Source organism: Arachis stenosperma, chromosome 2 (assembly GCF_014773155.1).
Source record: "Arachis stenosperma cultivar V10309 chromosome 2, arast.V10309.gnm1.PFL2, whole genome shotgun sequence".
NCBI classification, from domain to species: domain Eukaryota; kingdom Viridiplantae; phylum Streptophyta; class Magnoliopsida; order Fabales; family Fabaceae; genus Arachis; species Arachis stenosperma.
The window spans coordinates 91,856,484-91,880,868 of NC_080378.1; the positions used below are offsets into that span (position 1 = coordinate 91,856,484).

Below are 24,385 nucleotides of genomic sequence, written 5' to 3' on the forward strand. Positions count from 1 at the left end.
AGAGTGTCAATCTCAAGAACTCCTTTCTTCTGACTAGTCCCATTGTTCACAGGATTCCTTTCAGAAGTGTACATGAATTGGTTATTTGCAACCATTTCAATTAGTTCTTGAGCCTCTGTAGGCGTCTTCTTCAGATGAAGAGATCCTCCAGCAGAGCTATCCAAAGACATCTTGGATAGTTCAGAGAGACCATCATAGAAAATACCTATGATGCTCCATTCAGAAAGCATGTCTGAGGGACATTTTCTGATTAATTGTTTGTATCTTTCCCAAGCTTCATAGAGGGATTCACCATCCTTCTGTCTGAAGGTTTGGACTTCCACTCTAAGCTTACTCCATTTTTGAGGTGGAAAGAACTTTGCCAAGAAGGCATTGACTAGCTTTTCCCAAGAGTCCAGGCTTTCTTTAGGTTGAGAGTCCAACCATATTCTAGCTCTGTCTCTTACAGCAAAAGGGAATAGCATCAGTCTGTAGACCTCAGGGTCAACCCCATTAGTCTTGACTGTGTCACAGATTTGCAAGAATTCAGCTAAAAACTGATGAGGATCTTCCAATGGAAGTCCATGGAACTTGCAATTCTGTTGCATTAGAGAAACTAATTGAGGCTTAAGCTCAAAGTTGTTTGCTCCAATGGCAGGGATAGAGATGCTTCTCCCATAGAAGTCGGGAGTAGGTGCAGTAAAGTCACCCAGCACCTTCCTTGCATTGTTGGCATTGTTGTTGTTTTCGGCTGCCATGGGTTCTTCTTCTTTGAAGAATTCGGTCAGGTCCTCAACAGAGAGTTGTGCCTTAGCCTCTCTTAGCTTCCGCTTCAAGGTCCTTTCAGGTTCAGGGTCAGCTTCAACAAGAATGCCTTTGTCTCTGCTCCTACTCATATGAAAGAGAAGAGAACAAGAAAATGTGGAATCCTCTATGTCACAGTATAGAGATTCCTTGAGGTGTCAGAGGAAAAGAAAAATAGAAGGAAGAGGTAGAAGAATTCGAACTTGATTAGATAGAGTTCGAATTGTGCATTAAGAGGGAGTTACACTCCATAAATAGAAGGATGTGTGAAGAGGGGAAGTAATTTTCGAAGATTAATTAAAAAGATGTCAAAAACATTTTGAAAAATTGATTGATAATTTTCGAAAATTCAAAGTGGAAAAGAAATCAAGTGATTTTTGAAAAAGATTTTGAATTTAGAAATTAAAAAGATTTGATTGAAAACTTATTTAGAAAAAGATGTGATTTGAAAACAATTTTAAAAAGATTTGATTTTAAAAATTAATGACTTGCCTAACAAGAAAAGATATGATTCAAACATTAAACCTTTCTCAACAGAAAAGGCAACAAACTTGAGATGTTCAATCAAATCATTAATTGTTAGTAAGTATCTTTGAAAAGAGGAAAGAAATTGATTTTGAAAACATTTGATTGAAAAGATATGATTTGAAAAAGATTTGATTTTGAAAAACTTTGAAAACTTGAAAAAAAATTGATTTGAAAAACAAAATCTTCCCCCTTGTGCCATCCTGGCGTTAAACGCCCAGAATGGTATCCATTCTGGCGTTTAACGCCCAAAATGCTACCTTTTTGGGCGTTAAACGCCTAACCAGGTACCCTGGCTGGCGTTTAAACGCCAGTCTGTCCTTCTTCACTGGGCGTTTTGAACGCCCAGCTTTTTCTGTGTAATTCCTCTGCTGCATGTTCTGAATCTTCAGTTCCCTATACTATTGACTTGAAAATAGAACCAAGATCAAATAAACAAGGCATGCAAGACACCAAACTTAAGATTAGACACTAGACTTAAACAAGAAACATAAAATATTTTGGTTTTTTATGATTTTCTAATTTTTTTGTGCTTTTTTCGAAAATTATGAAAACAGAAAATAAAGGTTTCAGAATTCTCAATTTGAATTTCCAGGAATCATTGCAATGCTAGTCTAAGACTCCGGTCCAGGAATTAGACATGGCTTCACAGCCAGCCAAGCTTTCAAAGAAAGCTTCGGTCCAAATCACTAGACATGGCCAATGGCCAGCCAAGCCTTAGCAGATCATTGCTCCAATAGCAAGATTGATAGAGATCAACAAGCTATTGTGATGATTAGTTGAAACCTCGGTCCAATAAGATTAGACATGGCTTCTCAGCCAGCCAGATTTCAACAGATCATCATGAAACACTAGAATTCATTTTTAAGAACTCTGAAGAAAAATACCTAATCTAAGCAACAAGATGAACCGTCAGTTGTCCATACACAAACAATCCCCGGCAACGGCGCCAAAAACTTGGTGCACGAAATTGTGATCACTACTTTTACATAACTCAAATAATCCCTAGTAATGGCTCCAAAGACTTGGTGCTCAATACCATGGCATAAACACAACTTCGCACAACTAACCAGCAAGTGCACTGGGTCGTCCAAGTAATAAACCTTACGCGAGTAAGGGTCGATCCCACGGAGATTGTTGCTATGAAGCAAGCTATGGTCACCTTGTAAATCTCAGTCAAGCAGACTCGAATGGGTATAGTGATAAACGAATAAAGCATAAAGATAAAGATAGAGGTACTTATGTATATCATTGGTGAGAGCTTCAGATAAGCGAATGAAGATGCCTTCCCTTCCGTCTCTCTGCTTTCCTACTGTCTTCATCCAATCCTTCTTACTCCTTTCCATGGCAAGCTCATGTAGGGTTTCACCGTTGTCAGTGGCTACCTCCCATCCTCTCAGTGAAAACGTTGCCTATGCTCTGTCACAGCATGGGTAATCATCTGTCGGTTCTCGGTCAGGCCGGAATAAAATCCATTGATTCTTTTGCGTCTGTCACTAACGTCCCGCCTGCTAGGAGTTTGAAGCACGTCACAGTCATTCAATCATTGAATCCTACTCAGAATACCACAGACAAGGTTAGACCTTCCGGATTCTCTTGAATGCCGCCATCAGTTCTCGCCTATACCACGAAGACTCTGATCTCACGGAATGGCTGGCTCGTTTGTCAGGCGAGCACTCGGTTGTCAGGCGATCAACCATGCATCGTGTATCAGGAATCCAAGAGATAAACACTAAAGCCTTGGTCGCTTGTAGAACAAAAATGGTTGTCAGTCACCTTGTTCATAAGTGAGAATGATGATGAGTGTCACGGATCATCACATTCATCAAGTTGAAGAACAAGTGATATCTTGGACAAAGAACAAGCGGAATTGAATAGAAGAACAATAGTAATTGCATTAATACTCGAGGTACAGCAGAGCTCCACACCTTAATCTATGGTGTGTAGAAACTCCACCGTTGAAAATACATAAGAACAAGGTCTAGGCATGGCCGAATGGCCAGCCTCCCAATGATCTAAGAACTAGATGTCCAAAGATGATCAAAGGATCTAAAAATAATCCAAAGATGAAAATACAATAGTAAAAGGTCCTACTTATAGAAAACTAGTAGTCTAGGGTGTACAAAGATGAGTAAATGACATAAAAATCCACTTCCGGGCCCACTTGGTGTGTGCTTGGGCTGAGCAAATGAAGCATTTTTGTGTAGAGACTCTTCTTGGAGTTAAACGCCAGCTTTGGTGCCAGTTTGGGCGTTTAACTCCCATTTAGGTGCCAGTTCTGGCGTTTAACGCTGGAATTTCTGTAGGTGACTTTGAATGCCGGTTTGGGCCATCAAATCTTGGGCAAAGTATGGACTATCATATATTGCTGGAAAGCCCAGGATGTCTACTTTCCAACGCCGTTGAGAGCGAGCCAATTGGGTCTTTGTAGCTCCAGAAAATCCACTTCGAGTGCAGGGAGGTCAGAATCCAACAGCATCTGCAGTCCTTTTGAGTCTCTGGATCAGATTTTTGCTCAGATCCCTCAATTTCAGCCAGAAAATACCTGAAATCACAGAAAAATACACAAACTCATAGTAAAGTCCAGAAAAGTGAATTTTAACTAAAAACTAATAAAAATATAATAAAAACTAACTAAAAGATACTAAAAATATACTAAAAACAATGCCAAAAAGGGTACAAATTATCCGCTCATCAATGCTCGACATTATGGAATTGAAAGCCAATAACACTTAGTCGTAGCTATTGAATCCGTGGAGCTCCAAAAAAGTGCAAGAGGCAACTTGCTCGTTGGCGTCTTTCCAGCTATAGTACACACCAGGTTTTTTTCCTTTTATGACCACAAAGAAAAGGTATATTTTCAGACTCTCATCCATGGTGGATGAAAAATGTCCAATTTCAAACGTCTCTACATTTTGTTTAAAATGGATTAATAGCACAATATAAAATAATAAAAATAAACCTCACAAAATAATACCAAAAACTAACAATTCTCCATAACTCAATTCATTTTCTTTCTAGATTAGATATTGGATTCTTTTTCTGTGACGTTGAAATTTTTTTTGGGTTCTACCATTGATTTTTTTTTACATGATCAACATGGATTTTTGGCCCATTAGAGACTACCCACTATGAAGTCTAATTTTGGTGATCCGTTCTAAGATAGAAACATGGTTTTACAAAATATTTCATATTTTAAATGCTGCCCTAAGATTGGCTACAAACTCAAATATGAAATACATCATCTAAATCTGATGCCAACACCTGATGCATTTGTCTTCCTACTCCAAACCCCACGTGGCTCTTCATAAAGATGCCCAACCCAAAAAGTGGCTAGCATTTGGACTGCCTAATATGGGTAGGCGTGTGCTAGCATTCACCTCCAAAAAGCGTGTGACGTGCAAATCGCCTGATTTGGCAAGGCGTAGCCAATCATTCATCCAATCTTCATTATACTCATCGTCTTACATAAATACACTCTAATTCCACATCATACCTTGACGTCACTCCATCACTGAGATTCACCGTCTCTGAGAACCTCTCTCCTTTCAACATGTCGCCTCGAGGTCTTCGTTGGCAGAGTTGAGATTGCCATCTCTGGCCTTTTTCACGGCCAAGACGTTGTTGCTCACCTCTTTTTACGCCACATTCATTTCTGATCTGCAAATTTGATTCTCTCTCTTTCAATTTTTTCCAAAAATCAGTGTAATATCTAAAAATAATCCAGATTTCAATTTGGTCCAATTTACTAGTTCTCAAATATTTTTACGGTCCATTGTCGATTCGAAAAAATCAAACAATTTTTTCCTTTAGAATTGAACCGAATTTAATGTTGATTCCCAATTAGATTGGTTCAACTAATCAATTCGATTCGATTTTAAAACCTTGATTAAATAATTCTATAAACTATAGTTGTAAAAACCGGATTAGACCAATTGATTTGACCAAAAAATCGGTGAATCAGATACTAATTCGGTCCGGATTAGTATTCTAACCATTTAAGAAAACAAATCGGTCAAATAGTCAACATGCGCGATCAACAGTCAACCCGATGGGAGTTGAACTTTGCTCTTCCAATATGAACACCAAGCTGACAACTACTATGCCATAAAGCCAATCTTTTTTTATTATCTTTCATGCTTTTTAAAGTATATATATTATTTTTATATAATATCCTAATAATATACATATATACACAGAAACACTTAATTCAATATTTTTAAATTCAATATTTTTTAAATTTATTGTTTTTTAATTATATGCAATTATTAACATAAAAATTAAATTTTGTTAAACATCTATAAATTAAAAAGTAAATAAAAATGCTTTTATTAATCATAAAATATTTTTGTTATTTATAATTATATGATCTATTAATATTAATATTTTTCAACATATACTTGAATAATATAATAAATACAAATTAATTAATGAGCTTATATATAATTATTTAATTATATAAAAATACTTAAATTTTGAAATTATTTTTTGAATATAGTTCATAAAGTATTATTTTTATTGTGTCAAAATAAAATATTATTATAATAATACTGACTAGTTTTATATTTATTTTTATATTAGTTATTTTTAAAATTTAAGATTTAATTATTTTTAAAATATTAATAAATGTATATATCTTAAATTTTAATTTTAAATTTTTTATTATTTAATTTTTTATTTACATAAGATTAAATTAATATTGTAACTGGTTCGATGATCTATTTACACTGTATTTATTTAGATGGAAAATATGGGGATTCAATAGGGAAAAAAAATAGGAGGGAAATGTAAAGTTTTAGCTATTTGGTTTTGAAAGAAAATGTTAAGGAAAATATGCAACAATGCCAAAAAGTGAAAGGACCCACCAAAAACTTTTCTCTCCAACTTTAACGAGAAAACAAAAGAAAAAAATTATTCCACTCTGTAATTCCATACCCTACCCTTCTTCTTTCTTCCAAGACTCTTCTTCAACCTGCGATTTAGCCGTTCATGCTACTCAGTTCCAACACTATCAACCACTGCGTAACAGTCCATTCCTCCACCACTGCTTAACTAGTCTGATCGCAACGTCTTGTATCTACTAGTGAAATTAGGTAAGTTTTATATGTTACTCTTATTTCACATTTCACTCTATATATTCATGGATCTATATGTTTGTGATTCAATTTTGAAGTATATGGATAGAGATTATATTTTGGTTTGATTTATTAGTTTGTTAACTTTCATGTCTGTAAATTATTTGATAAAATGCTCCAATGAAAAATACAAACATACTGATTCATAAGTTCATCAGAATTGAAAGAATTGATATGCGTATAGACTATAGATAAGTATTTTATGTTGTTCTTATTTCACATTTTACTCTATATATTCATGGATCTGTGTGTTTGTGATTCAATTTTGAAGTATATGGATAGAGATTACATTTTGGTTTGATTTATTAGTTTGTTAATTTTTATGTCTGTAAACTGTTTGATATAAAATACTCCAATAAAAAAGTGCAAAGATACTGATTCATAAGTTCACTAGAGTTGGGAGAATTGACATATTTATAGATTATAGAGTAATGCAACTATTTTTTGTATATAATAAATGTTTAAAAAAGATCGTAATTTTTTTCTTCATGTAAGCACGCAACTTCTATCATGGTTGGTTGCTTTCTTTTTATGTGTTTTTTTTGTTTTTTTTAATATGTAGTTTATGTTTAAATTTTTTCGAAAGTTATAAAAAATAGTTATCTGTTAATTTGTTGAGATTCTTTTACAATTAAATATATTCTTTGATTAGGAGGTGATATATATGAATACTAATTATTTAATTGCATTGCTTATGCTTAATATATGATGCTATATTTTTTCTTTTTGGTGTTGTAAATCTATGATATGTACATTTGAACCTACAAAAGTGCTTGTTAAATGGATAAAGATGATCATGAAAAAAGTTTTTTGGTTATGGAAGATATCTTTTAATTGTGATTTCCTACTAAACCGTTTCTTTAAATTTAGGGTTGATAATCACGAAAATATGTTAACCCTTGAAAATCAAGAACATATATTAACAATTTTGAAGTAGGATTGGAAAAGAAAAAAAAAATTATGCACAATAACACTGATATGTTACATCGTGCTCATGTTATATTTATTGAGATTGATGTCTACGCAAGTTGACAAATCCATCTCCCATAAAATGGTTGGGCGAGAACAAATTTGAGCTACTTTAATGCAATAGTTAAGTGAAACTCACAGGTATCGTGATATCCTACGCTTGGGTCCTGATGCATTTCTTCAATTGTGTGAGAAATTAAGAGCAACATGTCAAGTGAGAGATACAAAACATGTTACAATAGAGGAGCAAGTTTCTAGATTTTTGTATATAATAGCTCATAATATAAAAATTAGAACCGTTTCTTTTTTCTACCACCGGTCTGGAGAAATTGTTAGCCGTCACTTTCATGCTGTGTTACGGGCAATTATTTTACTAGAAGAAGAATTTCTTCAACAACCATTTGCAACCATTATTTCTCCAGCGATCCTTCACAATCATAGGTTTTATCTTTATTTTAAGGTATGGACATGTATAATTATAGGAATAAATATTTTGATTAATATAGCTAAGTTCATATTATTTTATTAAATAATAGACTATTATTTAGGATTATATTGGAACTATAGATGGAACACATTTTCGTGTCAAAGTGCCAATAGCAGATCAACCCAAATTTTGAGGGAAAAAAGAGTGGTCGACACAAAATGTATTAGCTGCATGTGATTTTGATATGAAATTCACCTATGTATTAATGAGTTGGAAAGGAACAGTATCTAACTCAAAAGTTCTTAAGAATGCATTCAAGGCATAATAATATTAAACTTCCACGAGGTGAGCATATACATAAAACATCGTTATCTCATTAGTAAGTAAAGATTAATAGTTTGTGTATTTATACTAAATTAAACATTTTAAATGATAAATTTTGAAGAAAAATTTTACCTTGGAGATGATGGATTCATGCTGAAGCATGAATTAATTACCCCATGTCGAGGTGTAAGATATCACTTAAAAGAGTATGCAAGACGTGACTCAGAAAATAAAAAGGAATTATTTAATTTTCGTCATGCTTCATTGAAAAATGTTATCGAAAGGTCATTTGGAGTTTTGAAGAAAAGATTTGCAATAATTACAAGTGGCACTGAACCATATTATGATTTTGGTGTGCAATTATTGAATCAACTTGTCACATGTTGTACTTATAGAGTGTATTGAATCTTTATTTGTTGAATAACTGATAAGATAGTTTACAAATAATTTTATTTAGGATTATGGTATGTTGTTTCTATCCACTTGTTTTGTAGATTGTCAAGTGTTAATGACAAAGAAAGCATCATGCCAAGGTGAGGCCACTAGTCAGGATACCCTAAGATGGACCGACGAAATGGATATAACCTTCATTGATGCTTTGATTGAAGAATGTTACAAAGGAAATAGAGTGGATGACACATTTACTGCAATGACATATGACAATATACTTTTACTTTTAAGATCTATCTATGGTAACCACTTCTGCAAAGAGAATCTTAAGAATAAACTCAAGACTTTAAAGAATCATTTTGGAGTTTGTTATGATTAGTTTCATAGGCTTAGTAGATTTATTTGGAATCCAATTACAAAGATGTTTGAAGCTAAAGCTAAAGTTTGGGAAGAATTGATTAAGGTAAACTTTATGCATTTATTCTCTTTTTTGGTTAAAAATTTCACTAGTAAATATTCAAGAATTATATCAATAATATATATTTACATATAAAAACACTCATAGTAAATATTTTTCTATTTTATTTAGGCAAAACCAGAAGTAAAAAAGTGGATGCGTACTCCAATTAAACACTATGATAAACTGTTTGAGATATATGGTACAGACAGAGCAACAGGAAAACATGCTGAAAGTGTCCAAGAAAAAGTCAAAAGGTGGAAGAAGAATAAAGAAACAATTAATTTGAATGATGATGATAGTTTCTTAAATATGGAAGAAAAGTAGAATGATGAGCCAATTACTCCTCATGCTACTAGTTTTACAATGAGCCATAGTCTTGAAATTGGTTTATCTAACCAATCAACTGGCTCTCATAAAATATCATCAAGAGATACTAAACGTAAAACAACCATGAGTGATAAATTAGAATCAGAAATGAAAAGAAGGAGTCAAGGCATTCAAGCATTGACTGAGATAATGAAGAATAGGAATCGTTTTTTATAAGAGATTAATTAATATTGCTGAAAAGCAAGTGTTAACTGTAAAACCTGGTTAATTAACGGCTAATTAACCCATAAATGAGAATTTATTCTAGAAAGCCCAAAATGTGATTTTTGTGGATAAATGTGATAGAGGAGATTGAGACGAGAATTTCGGTACCAATTTTATAGAATTCGGACCAAGATTGGACGGAACAGGTCAAACCGGGCCAACCGGACCCAAAGTGGGCCCTTGGCCCAACATAACTAAACCAAAACCCTAGTTTTCAGCACTCTCTCTCCTCATTAAACACACACACACACGCTAAAATGGTGGAGAGGAAGGGAAGAACACTCTCTCAAGTTCTCTCCCTTGGTTGATCTTCAAACCACCATAACTTTTGATCTAGAGCTCCGATTGCCTCGCCGTTTGTGGCCATGCGTTCATCGCAGAGAGCTCTACAAAACCCATACAATTAATCTTGAGGTAAGCTACGTTTTGCTCTTCGAATTTCCAACTTTGATTTCGAGTTTTATGAGTAAAAATATTGAGATTTTGGACTCTTTGATGTTATAGGACCCAACTCTCTTGAAGGAGAAGGTTAATCTTGTCTCTTTGGACCTTGGGTGTGGTAAGATTCTCAACCCTAGTGTAATTTGTTGTTCTATGATGTTTGGGTATTGAGATGTTGTGTATGGATATGATGATTGTGGCTTAGGTTGTGTATGTGTGAATATTGGAGCTTGATTGGTGATTTTGAAAAGTTTGAGAAAGGATTTGGTGGTGAAAAATCTGTTCTTGGAAGTATTGAGGCCTTGAGAGCTTGAGAAAAAGTGGTTTGGAAGTGCTCCGGTTGAGCTTGGGAAATCGGCTAAGGTATGGTCTCGGTTTCCCGTATCTAATATGTAATGTGGTAGGAAATACTTAGGCTAGAGGCCCTAATATAGGCATTAAATTGTTGATGTTGTTGAATGGTTGATGTATATGATGTGGTCATATATGTGATGATGATTATTAATGCCTTAATGGAATGATGTATGAGAAATATGCATGTTGTGATATATGCTTGATGATTGATGATGGTTGAATTGTGGGTGGAACCATGTTGATGGTGAGTATGATATTGATTGTGTACAATGATGATTTATTGGAATTGGTGTTGTTGAAAATTGGCATGAGGAAGAGTATATGATATGTCAATGTATTTGAGTTTGAGCCACTTGGGTGAAGTGGGTTAAAATGATGGGATATTGATTTTGTAAATTGTGGTAATGTGTCAATGTGTGAGTTGAGGAGGCTTGATGTTGAATTTGATATATTTTGATTGATTTCAAAGAAAAGGGATGAAATTGGCATGTTTTGTTTGATTTTGAAAAGAGTTGAAAATGGCTTGTTTTGAAAATGGTACTTTGTGGTTTTGTATGAAAAGCATGGTTTTTAGGCATACTTTGACAGGACATAACTTGGATTACGGATCTCTATTTTGTGCCAAATCTATTTAGAAATAAAATTGGATCCGGGGTGTCCATGCCGTTCGAAGAACGGGTGAAAAATGATTTAAAATGAGGAAGTTATGTCTGTCGGAAGATTGGGGGTTGAATCTGTGAATTCTGCAGTTTTTAACTTAGAAAATTTTTAGCAGAATGACCCCCCGCGCGTAGGCGCACTTGGCGCGTACGCGCCGTTCTTCTCGAAAACACCATCCACGTGTGCGCGGGCACGCCGAATGTGCTGCACCCAATGCCCAACCATTTTTTAGAGAGTTGTGCCAGAACTGTGCCAGTTTTGTGCCTGGGGCACGAGAGTACCCACGCGTACGCGTGGCTGGCGCGTGCGCGTCGCTTGGCTATTTTTCAATCCACGTGTTAGCGTGCATGACGCTTACGCGTCGATGAGTTTTGTGGCCATCCACGCGTGCGTGTGGAGTGCGCGTACGCGTGGCCCTGTTTTCATCCCAAAGTTGATTTTTGAGTTTTAAAAGCCAAAGCTCATACTTCTAAGCCTCCGATCTCACCATTTATGTCTTAAATCATTATGATATGTCTAGCTATGAGAAAAAGGGCTAGTGAATGTGGTAACTTGCGAGTGAAGCAAGGGAAAAATGAATGATCAATGAGGATCAAAGATGATTATGTGAGATGCGGAGGATGGTGGTGGAAGTGCTTGTTATGCCATGGGCCGAAGGGCCGTAATTGTTAATGAAATGGCTGGTTATGGATTTAACTGTGAGCCGGATGGCTAGATTATTGCCGTGTTACGGCGGAGCCATGATTATGGCCAAGTATAAATGCATATATGCTATTGAATAAATTGTGAATGTTGCACTTCCACTGTTGGAGATGAGAGTTTCCCTGGAAGGAAGCAGTGGCTAGCCACCATGTGCTCCAGGTTGAGACTCGAAACTCTTCTGACCCTATGTCGTAAGTGTGGCTGGGCACTGTGAAAGACCCGGATGAGCTCGCCCCCGTAAATATTCACCAGTGAGGGTGATGGATATGGATCATGATTATGATCAAGTTTATGATGAGTATAACTCGAGTTGGGGATGCGCGACAGAGGGACAGTCCAATGGTTAGCTACCAGGACTTGTCGGGTTGGCTCTATAACTGACAGATGATATCGTCAGCCACTAGGGACAGGCATTCATCATATGCATACTATATGAATTGTTTGAGATTGCCTATTTGACTGCATATTACTTGCTAATTGTCTAAATGCCTTATTTGTTCCTATTTGTATATTTCTTGTTTAATATAATTGTGTTTGCTACATTATGCTCTTGCTGGTGGTTGGGAGGTCTGAAGGAATTGGAAAGGAAAGTATTAGTTAGACTGAAGAATCTTTAGTCATATGCCCTTTATGGTTTAGCTTGTTTATAAGCTTTTGAATTATCTGGAGGAAGTTCTAGGATTGCCTTCGGCTTTCCTCTATTATTATGTATTATATATGTGGAAGCTGTTACCATGCTGGGGACCTCTGGTTCTCACCCATGCGAATTTTGTGGTTTTCAGATGCAGGACGTGAGGTTTTCCGCTGAGGCATGCTGGAGACTTCTAGATTTGCGAAGATCCTTTGTTCTCGGGACTATGATTTGGTTTATATGTTTTGCTTAGATACTTTTATCTCCATTAAATAATACAAACTGAGATGACTCCTCTTATGGGAGATTTTGGAGAATAGGTTTTCTATATTTGTGTCCCTTTGGGTTTTCTTTGGGGTTTTTCTTATTTTATCATATGTATATATTGCTATGCTCGGACCGGTTATCTTCGCAGCCAGATTTTGAGTCTTGATATTCCTGTTTTTGACACTCCTTTGTATATATATAATCTCGCGTTGGTTATCTTTATTCGTTACGTTATCGATCGGAGTGTTGCGCTTTTGAGTTGCGATTTTTGTTTACCCATTTTTCTACAAAGGCTCTTAGTTATAATCAATCATTCATACTACTATACTTACTAAATTTTTATTTTAGAGGTCGTAATACCTTGCCATCTCTGAATTATGACTTAAGCATAAGACTCTGTATGGTAGGGTGTTACATTAACAGCTAAAGAACAAGTGCAGCTAGTTAAAGAGCAAGTTCAAATTGCTAAACAACAAGTGCGAATAGCTGAAAGGGGTCTTGTGATTCTTGAATAAAGTGGGCCTCGAATTTACTCTAAAAATGATGTGTGGATTGAGTTAAAAAATTTAGATGTGATGTCAGAATTGCGTATGAGGTGTTATCACTTTTTATGCAGAGAAGATAGAGCTAAGAGAGAATTTTTTGGTGTTTCAGCTGACGTACGTCTTGCCACGTTATATGAATTGATGAAAAAAGCAGGTGCACTTTAGGAACAATAGTCCTAGTAATGTGGTTAATATTTTGAGACTGGCACAAATATAACTTTAGGATAAAAAAGGTACTAGTATCTTTATATTTTATGGGTAACATATATATGACTTAATTAAGTCTTATAATAATAATACCTCATGCTTTTGTATTTTGTGATTTTCATAACTATAACTATTATTAACGGCTAAAAAATTTTGATATGGATGCAAAATGAGTGATATACTTTAACACGGTAATTTTTGGTGTTTTTTAAAATTATGGGAATACACAAATCGGACCTCCGATTTGTATTTAAAAAGTTGAAAAAAATTCAGAGTACACAAATCGGAGGGTCTGATTTGTGTTAAAAATTTGAAAAAACTCAAAGTACACAACTTGGACCATGCAAGTTCTTTGGTGATGAAATTTTGCTTCACAAATCGCATGGTCTGATTTGCAGCGGATGAAATTTGAAATGTAAAACGTGAAATTCGGACCCTCCGTTTTTCTTGTTCTGGGTAATTTTTTTTTACATTTTGAGAGATACAACTCGTATGGTCCGAGTTCTTCTGCTTCTTCTGATCCCACAACAAGGTGAAGCACCCCTCCTCCGCATATGCGAATCCAACACTTTCTTTGCTTCCATATTCAAATTAAATTTCCATTATTAACTATGCTATTAGTAATGAGTTAGTGAAAGAAGTCTATACTATTAGTAATGACTTGGTCAAAAGAGTCCAGTGTTAACTTTGTTAGTTTCATGTGTAAATTTTGTTTTTAGCTAACCTTAACTTGTTATCGTATAAAACTTCTTTGATGTGTTTTTGTAAATATAATATAAGACATAATATATTAATTAAATGATATAATATGATCAGTTAGCCTCTTTAAAATTATGTACATGTAACTATTGATTTAGGTATCTCTTCTTCTTGAAATTGTCTCCAGTTTATGTATTGAGATGAATAACAGATAAAAATAAAATTTATATCTCAATAAATCATCCTACTTATTATTATTATTATTATTATTATTATTATTATTATTATTTATAAAATTTATATTCCTAACTTATTATATTATAAATATAATTTGTTATTATTATTTAATAAAATTATTAAATATTTACATAATTATATACATAATAACATTCTTATATAAATTATTTTTTTCCATTTTTTCTTTCAAATAAATAATATAAATTAATTATTTTTTAATATCTTTTCATCTTATTTTTCTTTCATCTAATTACGCTAATAAAAATTAAATTTTATTTTAATTTTTTTTCTATTTTTGCCACTCAATTTCTCTCTTTCCTATTTCTTTTCACCCCAAACAAAGCCTTATAAAGTATAAACCCATTTACAATATGAAGCATTAAAAATTCAAAATTAAACTCTCTTTTATCCTTTTCTTTTTATAAAGAAGAAAGATGAGTCATGAAAGAGACGTGGGAAGTGGGAATAGGGCAGGTACGACTCTTGGCGCTACACGGCACGAGATTCGGACACGTGTACGGTGTAGAACCCACACTTTTCTCCCCACTGAGCTTATAAAATGGAGTGTGGTTCCCTCGTGTAAAGTCGTTCTACTGAGTGTAGTCTTTCATCGTTGTTGTTTTCTGCGTCATCTTTGGTTTCTGTTAGCGTTTTCTCTCCTTCATTTGCGTCAGAAAGAAAAAGAGGAAAAAGCATGTCTTGCTGTGGCGGTAACTGCGGCTGTGGAACCGACTGCAAGTGTGGCAGCGGCTGCGGAGGGTAACGATTCTGTTATCTCTTTTCATGAGTTTCTGTTGTTTGGTTTCTCTGAATTTTTTTTTCAGCAAAGTTTTTCCTTTTACTAAATTTCATAGTTTCTCGGTGTTTTGATTTGCTTTCTGCGTACCCTTTTGGCTGAATTTTATGAAATTTGATGCTTTTTTCCGTACTTTGCATAATTGCATGGTGCTGGATTTTCATGATGCTCTTTTTGCTTCTACAGTATATCACTTGTTATTAGTTTTTTTTTCTTAGGAAACTTTTGTTTTGATTTTTATTTTGTTTTGGATACCCTGTTTTGAGTACTCATTTGTAAAAAAATTAAAATAAAACACCATACTACTATTTTTTTTCTCTTAAAATTTTCTCCTAATGTTTTTTCCGAAACAGTTGAGCTATTAATATTTATTTTGCAGGAAAAGTTTGTCTGTATGATGACATGATCTCCCTATTTAGTTTTCTCTTAGGATTACCCCTCTGGTTAAATTCCATTAGATAATCTTTTTTTTTTCTAATTTAATTTTTGGTGCGTTGTGTTTGTTACGTAGATGCAAGATGTACCCTGATTTGAGCTACACGGAGAGCATGTCCTCCACAGAGACCCTTGTTATGGGTGTTGCACCCATGAAGGCACAGTTTGAAGGTGCTGAAATGGGTGTTTCTGCTGAGAACGGTGGCTGCAAGTGTGGATCTAACTGCACATGCGACCCTTGCACCTGCAAGTGAGTCAAGTAGTGTGAAAAATTAAAGCAGAGATATACGAGTGTTTTGTGCACTGTGGTGTTTTGTTAGAACAAAACCCTACCTTTCGTGTATGTTAGAATAAAGTGGCTATGGTTTTTTATTTTACCTCAGGCAAATCCAATTGTTGCTATATTGGATTTGTTTGATGGTATGTTAAGCTAAGGTTGCTTTAATTTGTTATCTATTACTATATGGTTTGGTTTGACTTGTGTTGTGTAAAGTTTGATCTAATCTTGATCATCGATCTCTGCTTATAAAAATGTGACTTTGGGCGAAAAGAAATTCTAGTTGACATCTTTATCTTATCCCCTTCTCTCTTTTCCTTTCCTTTTTTCTCTTCCTTTAATTATTATTTTTTTAAATAAGAGTTTACTTATCGTATGTTCTAAAATTTTAGTGTATATGAAAAGATTTAAAAAGATTTTATTTTTTTAATAAATTTAAAATAAATATATTAATTTTTTATATTTTTAATAAAAATATTTTAATTTGTAACCATAAGTCTTTAATGCACAAGATAGTGAAGTTTTTTTAGTAAATGAAAAATATTCTAATTGGAGGTTCTATGCTAGAAATGAATGATATTTCTTTAATAGAAAAATGAATAGTGAAAGAAAGGGTTGCAATTTAATTGTTTACATTATCGAATAAAAATTTTACTTTATTATCTTAAATTGATTAATAAATCTTACTTTTTTGGTATTAAAATTAAACTTCTAACTTTATTATAAATTAAAGTTTAAAAACATACAATAATAAAATTTATAATAAATGAAAAATATATTCTATTGAGTAAAATTTGAACTAAGTAGAAACTCTTAACTCATAATTATTAAACTTTATGACAAATAATCTATTTTCTTCGAATCATCTTTTTTAATTTTTAAAGAAGAATAACTTTATTTCGTAGATATTTTTAATGACATTTACATATTGCAAATTAAGAGCCTAATAATAAGTCTACTAAAAATGAGCTACCATTACTAAAAAAACTATATCATCTCTCTTGGTTTTCCAACTTTCACTCCAAGAAGGCAATGATTTTGCTATTTAAAAATGGGATCTACAGACTACAAATATAACACGGCAATAATGATATAATACTCAATTTCATACTGATACACAAATTCTTGATGTATGGTGAATAGTATTACAAGTGGTTAAGAACAAAGAAGTTGCGTGAATTGCTAAACAAGTAAAATGATTATGCACCGTATTCTTGATTCCAACGTCGTAGTATGATTTTTGTTGTGTAGGATCAGGATGAACTAAGATCAATGAAGATATTTTTTCTTCCTTTGCATTATTGTTGCTGCGGGTTCTCACTTCTATGTACTCTCCCAAATAATTATGAGAGCTCCATTATTCCATGTGGACTTCTTCCCAGTTTTTGTTTGATAATAAATAAAGTCACATGCATGTTTAATTGTTTATGAACTTGGCAAGTTGAAAAAACAATTTTTTTGTCTTTATGAAACAGACGTGATACTTACTTCACCAAAAAGGACATAAAGATATATAAAGCAAAACAAAATTAAGCAAGCTAGTTTGGTTATTAAGTTGACATCATTTGGAGCAAATTTTATATCTGATTTTTTTTCTATTCTTAATAATTATTTAAAAACAAATACTAATGCAACAATGTATTCTGAAAAAAAGTGTATCTCTTTTTTAAAAAATAGTTTGTTATTAAAAATAACAAATAAATTAACAGATTTTGAATTTTTATTTTTTATAGTTTTAAAAAGTGATTAATTTAATTAGTAGATTTTTTTAAAATATGATTTATTAACATAAAATATTATTAACCAGTAGATAAAAATTATAATACTGAAAGAAATTTCTACTCTTAATCAATAGGAGAGAAGTTCTTATCAAAATAGCTACTACCGTTATTTCTATTTATATTTTGAGTTGTTATAAATTTATTGATACTTTAATTAGTGAAGTACACAGCATTTTTTATGGTTTTAATTACATTACTTTGATTTTAAATAAATTTATTTTTTTATAATTTTATTTTTAAAGATTTTTACTTATCATAAAATATTTATAAAATGACTATAATTACATTACTTTATTGTATATGTATAAGTTTTTTTCTTACAAATTTATGTATTAGTTATTTTACAAACATTTTATGATGAGTAAACATTTTTAAGAGTAAAATTATATAAAAAAATTATTTAGAATAAAAATAATGTGACTAAATTTTATTTAGAATAAAATTTATTTAGACAATATTGAGTCAATTTTAAAATATTAGAAATTTAAATAAAACGATTCAAATATTAGAGACAATTTTAAAACTTATCCCAAATATTAAAGATAAAATCAATAGTTTACTCTTCCAAAAATTATGACAAACACTAACCCATTTTGGGGCCGAGAAGTTCAATAGATGGCAGGCAAGCAAGTCCTAATAAAGAAATTTTATGGGTCATACATAGGAAGAGGGAACAAGTCAGCATAATGAAAGATCTGTGGATTAAATAGTACACACCAATCTCATATCATTTTCCATTCAATTTCAGAACATAATCTAACATGGGTTTCAAAATTAATGCTATCATATAAAGGGTTAATATATAGTCAAATTAGTTTTTAAAAAATAAGATATTTTTTAAATTTGTTTTTAAAATTTTTTTTAATTAAATTAGTCTTTCAAAAGACTATAAATTAATCATATTTGTCTTTCAATTATTCCACTCATAATTTTTATCAATAATTGATGATGTAAAATGTTAACTGATATCATACATCATATAACATATTCAATTAGACGTTGACTAAATATATTTACGAAAATCTATCAATTTAGTCATTAGGTCATATTAAGAATAAAATTTTTGTAATTAAAAAAATGACTAAATTAATACATTTTCATAAACATATTTGGTCAATATTCAATTAGACGTATAAGATATTATATATGTTATCAATTAACATTTTACAACATCAATCTTTAAAAAAAATTATTAATAAAATGACTGGAGGATAAATATTATTAATTCGCAATGTTTGAATGATGAATTTAATATTGAAAAGATCTTTTAGAGATAAATTTAAAAAATATCTTATTCTTAATTTTACTATTAACCCACTCTATAAAAATGAAAACAGGAGAAAATTCTAACAACATACAGTTATAACTAGCTCATACAATTTTACAAACGAAAATTCATCAAGAAGAAGATAGGATTACCTGGCCAAGAGAGAAGAACTGCCAATATTCTGTATCCTCAAGTTACCCACTTACTTTCAAACTCTTTCACTCTCACCCAAGCCAGCTACCAGACCGATGTAGGGAGAAGTCTCTCTAGAACTTAGTTTAAAACCTAAAAAGCCAACCCAAGATTAAGAACTTTATGTGGAAGGTATTGCATGAGGGGCTTTCAATGAGAAAAATGTTGAACATGGAATATCGCAGATGTTTGAATCAAGAAGAAACGGTCAGCCATTGTTTACTTACCTGCCCAGAATTAGAAGCTACATGGAGAATTGTCGGGCTCTCAGTCTTGGAACGACAAACTAAGTTATGGAAATTAGAAAGGAACTTGAAGCAAAATAGATAATCCATCATGCAGTTTATATTCTTTGGCAGATGAGAGTAGCCTATGACATATGATAAGATTATAACTTCTTAGATTGGTTGTCTTAGATGGTAATTGTTTTTGGAAATTTTCATCTTTACTTTGCTGCTGTCGTAAAGGACTATTGTGTATGCAATTACTTCATTCAATAAAATGATCTTATCTTTGGTAAGAAAGAATTACGGGTTTGAACTTTGAAACATATATGCCTTTTTTTTTTTATCTTATCCTAACTAACGTTCGTCTTTATCTCTAGGAGATGCTACTATAAGTATGGTATTCCTTTTTGTTTGATCTATTGATTGTTGAGCTGGACTATTACTGTAATGAAAAAAAATTATATTTCTAATATTTTTGTTTGATTTATAACTTCTAGTGGTTTAGGAATTTGCTGTTTTAGTTATTTTTTTAGCTTTTTCAAATAGTCCAGCTTAGGATACCTATTTTGCTCTAACTAGTTTCAAAATCTTCTTTAGAACTCCTTATTAGTTTTTTCCAACATGTTAGTTAGGCACATACCCAAATAGAAATACAGTGTCGGTCGTTGGTGTACATTGCATTTAAGCTCCAATCCAAGTAACTCTTGTCCAATCGCACAGTAGTAATACATGTTCAATAATTTTTTTTCTCCTGCATATAAGTAAGACATAAAGTACAATTATATAGTTTCTTTTTGAATAAATTAGAATTTACCGGGATAATATTGTGAGCCGGCCTTCACAGTAACATCCTAATCTTTTGTGAAATCCTCGTGTTCTAAATTTTTTACATAAGAAATTCGTGCTGGAAAAATTAATCCTCTTAATTTTATTCCTCTTAATTATTTTATTAAATGTAGTTTTTAATATTTAATATATTTATATATATTTTGTTTTATTTAAAAAATATAAAATAAAATATTATATTTTACAATAATAATTAAAATATTTGAGAGGACCTATTTGCCCTACTTAGCTACAATTGTACTAACCGACCTACAGAAAAGTGCCATAAGGTGGAAATGTGAATGCCAATAGAAATCTGAGCCCAAGCCCCGTTCTTCATTTTTTTTTTCTCTCCACAAATCATGTTTTCATTTATTTGGGTTGAATCGGGTTGACCCGTAACTCAACCCAATAGGCCAATATCCAGCCTTTAATTTATGCATATTGAAACTGTGCAAGTTTTAGGGTTTAACCTGCGCGCTTCTTTTTATTATCTTTCGTTTTCTTTTACTTGTCATTAACCTTACAACATAAACCCCCTAAAAAGTTGAAAAAACTATACCCACCAATACCTTAGAAACGAGAACAAAGGACAAATAAAATCAAAACCTTGTTAACCGTTTTGTTTTGCTTTGTTTCATTCTTGTTCGTGTAAATTGGAGATGGATAAGGGCATCTTTAGTGGCATGTCTGATCTTCCTGAAGAGGATAAGCAACGAATGTCCACCATGGTAGACCAGCTACAAATTCGAGACAGGTAATTTTATTTATTTATTTATTTATTTTAATTTTGCTTTGAAACAATGGATGAGCTTTGGTTCGTTTTTTGTTTTATTATTCACTTTTTAGTTGTATTTAGTTGTTTGTGAGGTTTCTATATTGGAATTTGGAAGGGTAATTACCCCAAGGATTGAATCATTTGAATGCTAGATTGGGATCTGAATTTGGAAGCTATATCTTTAAAAAAGAAAAAAATATTATTATTAATTTTTTTTGGTCGATTTGTTGTCAATGAACTTATGGAGCCTTGATTGAACTTCACATGTTGCTCACATATGAAATTGTTAGATTATTATTTAGGATATGGGTAGCATGGCAACTTAATATTGGGTTGTGTTTCTTTAACATTGTTGTTGTTTTTTTTTTTTAATATGAGAGCTGAATTGAGTGAATTGATTCTTTAGGAGCTGAATTGTTGTTTCTACATAGTAATTCAATGACTCTTCTCTATATGCGCCATATACTTGTCGATTCCTGTCATATGCGACCTGTTCTATCTTGAATCCTCAAATTGACTCAATCTTTAAGATTATTAGGTTATCAATCAGGGAAGTCTATGGCTTAAAAGTAGTTTCTATTGCGGTTGATGCAGCAAAAATGTGGCCTTCTCATGTTAGATGATGATTTTTAAGCGCTGCCACTAGACTAAGGGAATAGCTCCTTAATTCCTTCTTGTCTCGCTTGTTTAGGCCTTCTTCCTTTCTTTCTCGGCTAGTTGTCGCATGCCAGGGGAAAATGGAGTTCATCTCCTGTCCCTTTGGGTGCAAGAAAGCTTGTATTTCCGAGCGGTCCAATAGATGTAGCTAGCACCCTTCAGATCAAGTCTGAAGCCATCACCAATCAATGTACTCCCATGTCGAAAAATGCTTATAGTTCCCTGTTTTGTGCAGAATTTCTCATTATTTTTAGTCTTTTTGAAATATCATTTTTCTTTTTTTCTTATTCATTTGGATACTTTAGAATTGGGTGTGTTAACTGTTAAGAACTGAAGCAAAAAATGAGATAGCTTTCTAATCTTAAATGCAAGTTTCTGGCAAAATTACATATTAAATTAACACTGTTTTGTGCATATATTAAAGCAATGCAACTATTTATAGAGTTTAAAGTTGAAGAGATGTGAATGAAGAAGTTATGGTTAGGTCCATTTGGTGTAGAAATTGTTTACTTGTAGCACAAGGTGGATTTTGTTAATTTGTTTTCTGTCACATTAAAATTGCAGTCTAAGGATGTATAATTCATTAGTGGAGCGATGTTTCAAGGATTGTGTCGATACATTTTATCGGAAATCCCTAACCAAGAAAGAGGAAACATGTGTTCTCAGGTGTGCCGAAAAATTCATGAGGCTTTCCACGCAAGTAGGTTCGAGATTTTCAGATCTTGACCAAGGCGCAAATACTGGTGTCTCTCAATAGCCTCTGCCTTCTGGACAATTAATTTTTTCATTTTTGTAACATGGAGCAGTTTTTGTTTAGTATACGTTTGTCCTCTTTAGTGGTTCTTAACCAAAAACTATTCATGACAAGTGAAATTTCTTTAGATAGAATAAAAGAAAATGTGATACTGATTGGTTTTGACATGATGTTCATATTCAATGTGCCCATCATCTTCACCCTTTCTTTGTTGACGATTGTCTAAATAGCATATTCCAAGAGCAAAGTGGCATGGAGTTGTTGAACAAGGTCCTCAATAGATGCTTCTCTAATTTCTAAAGTTGTTTAAATACATGGTCTTTTTCTTCCTATTTTGTTTTTTAATTTGAAAGATAATCATTTTCTGGCTACTTTTATACTAAGCATTTATTTTTGTATTTACATTTTAATAGGGAAAAGTAAGAAGTTTCGTATTATGAGATTATTGACTCTTGGAAGAATATAATGACATCAATAAGTATTTCTGCAATTGGAGCTGAAGCTGTTGTAAATGTTTTTTCTTTTTATTTCCCCGGTAAGTGCACGTTTTTGAAGGTCCATAAAACATTAGAAGAAAACTATAGCTATGAAGTAGCTAATTTCCAATATCTAATATGTTGTAATATGATGTTTTAATTTGGGCGCATGCTATGAATCTCAACCTTATTAATTAGTAAGTCAATACTCACAAGAAATTTAGTTGGTAGATTAGCTGCTAACAATTAATTTAACAAATATTTTATGAGCACAAAAAAGTCAATTAAATTGGTTATTATATATTCGTGTTTTGTATATATTTTATGGTGGGTGATTTTAATGGTTAGTTTTAATGTATAAATAATATTTTTGTTTTTAATTAGTTAATATTAGCTAATTTTTACTTCTTAATTCTATTTTTTTTTGAAAAGTTTAGGGTTTTGAATTTATAATTTAGAATTTGGAGTTAATGGATGATTTAGGATTTAGAATTTAAGATAAATAAAATAATTTTAAAAATATTAATTGATGTTGACTGAAAAAAATTAATTCCCTAGTATTATATAGATACTTAAGTTAACCGGTACAAGGGGTGTTTGCATGCGAAATGGTTTATTTTGATAGAAAAAATCATCCAATCTAATCGTATCGAATTTAATTAGATTGGTTGGTTTGATTTTTCCTATCCGAGGTGAACAAAACCACATCAAATTTAATTGGAATAATATTGTTTGTTATTTTTGGTTTTGAAACTAATCGAAAAAAATAAACTATTCTAGTCATATTTTTTGTATAATTCTTTTTTTTTTTATCACAATATACAACAAAATACCAAACATATTTGAATTAAAATGCTCAATTTCATAAATTGCAGTCATACAACATGATTTATAAGATATTAAAGTTCAACAAGACTATATTCATATTTTAAACACACTAAATCATAAACAAAAAAGTGAAAACTATCAAGAACTATATTCATATTTCACATACAATTATACCTTACAAAATATTTGTTGTTGCTCGTGTTCTTTAAAAATTATTTTTAATTTAATTTACCAAATATACACGTTATAACTTAAAAAAATTATCTTTTAAAAATTAATTTTTATAAATTATTTTTTAAAAGTAAAATTTTTACCAAACGTGTTGATCTTACTTATCGCATGAATCCTTTCCTTGGGAGCTACTACATACCTGCCTACTCCCCAAGTCAGGTCAGGTATTGGGCCAAGTCGGACATGCATATCTATGTTGGGCCCTCTTTAGTTCTGAATCCCTTAAAGATCGTTGGTGGAGTTTTGGGCTATTTGTCTTGAACTCAAGTAAGAACATTAGGTCAATAAATTGATCACCTTTTATTTTACATTATAATATTTATTTATTTTAATGGTCATCTAAAAAAATTAAAGTAACATGCATAAATAATAATAAATATATTATGAGTGATTTAATAATTTATTTCTTTTTGTGTTTTATGAAAACATTTATATATCTATTTATTTTTTGCTATTTTTTATTATTATTTCATCAATAATTGAGTTTAAGACAAAAAAAATAGTCTTATTTACT

General features: G+C 32.1%; 2 protein-coding genes and 1 non-coding gene across 3 annotated transcripts; all 3 read left to right on the forward strand.

Moving 5' to 3' along the window:
- The first annotated feature begins 224 nt into the window (after positions 1–224).
- Positions 225–332, forward strand: LOC130964932 (small nucleolar RNA R71). Its single transcript, XR_009080996.1, has one exon. It is a non-coding gene; the product is annotated as a small nucleolar RNA R71 (small nucleolar RNA).
- Positions 333–14,931: 14,599 nt separating this feature from the next.
- LOC130960207 (metallothionein-like protein 2) lies at positions 14,932–16,155 on the forward strand. Its single transcript, XM_057885534.1, has 2 exons — positions 14,932–15,106; positions 15,655–16,155. Exons 1-2 carry the CDS (start codon positions 15,042–15,044, stop codon positions 15,830–15,832), a joined length of 243 nt encoding a protein of 80 aa, XP_057741517.1. The 5' UTR covers positions 14,932–15,041; the 3' UTR covers positions 15,833–16,155.
- A 4,470-nt stretch (positions 16,156–20,625) lies between these two features.
- LOC130961910 (mitochondrial import inner membrane translocase subunit Tim9-like) lies at positions 20,626–22,737 on the forward strand. The gene is made up of 2 exons (XM_057887950.1): positions 20,626–20,904; positions 22,147–22,737. Exons 1-2 carry the CDS (start codon positions 20,810–20,812, stop codon positions 22,337–22,339), a joined length of 288 nt encoding a protein of 95 aa, XP_057743933.1. The 5' UTR covers positions 20,626–20,809; the 3' UTR covers positions 22,340–22,737.
- The last annotated feature ends 1,648 nt before the right edge of the window (positions 22,738–24,385 follow it).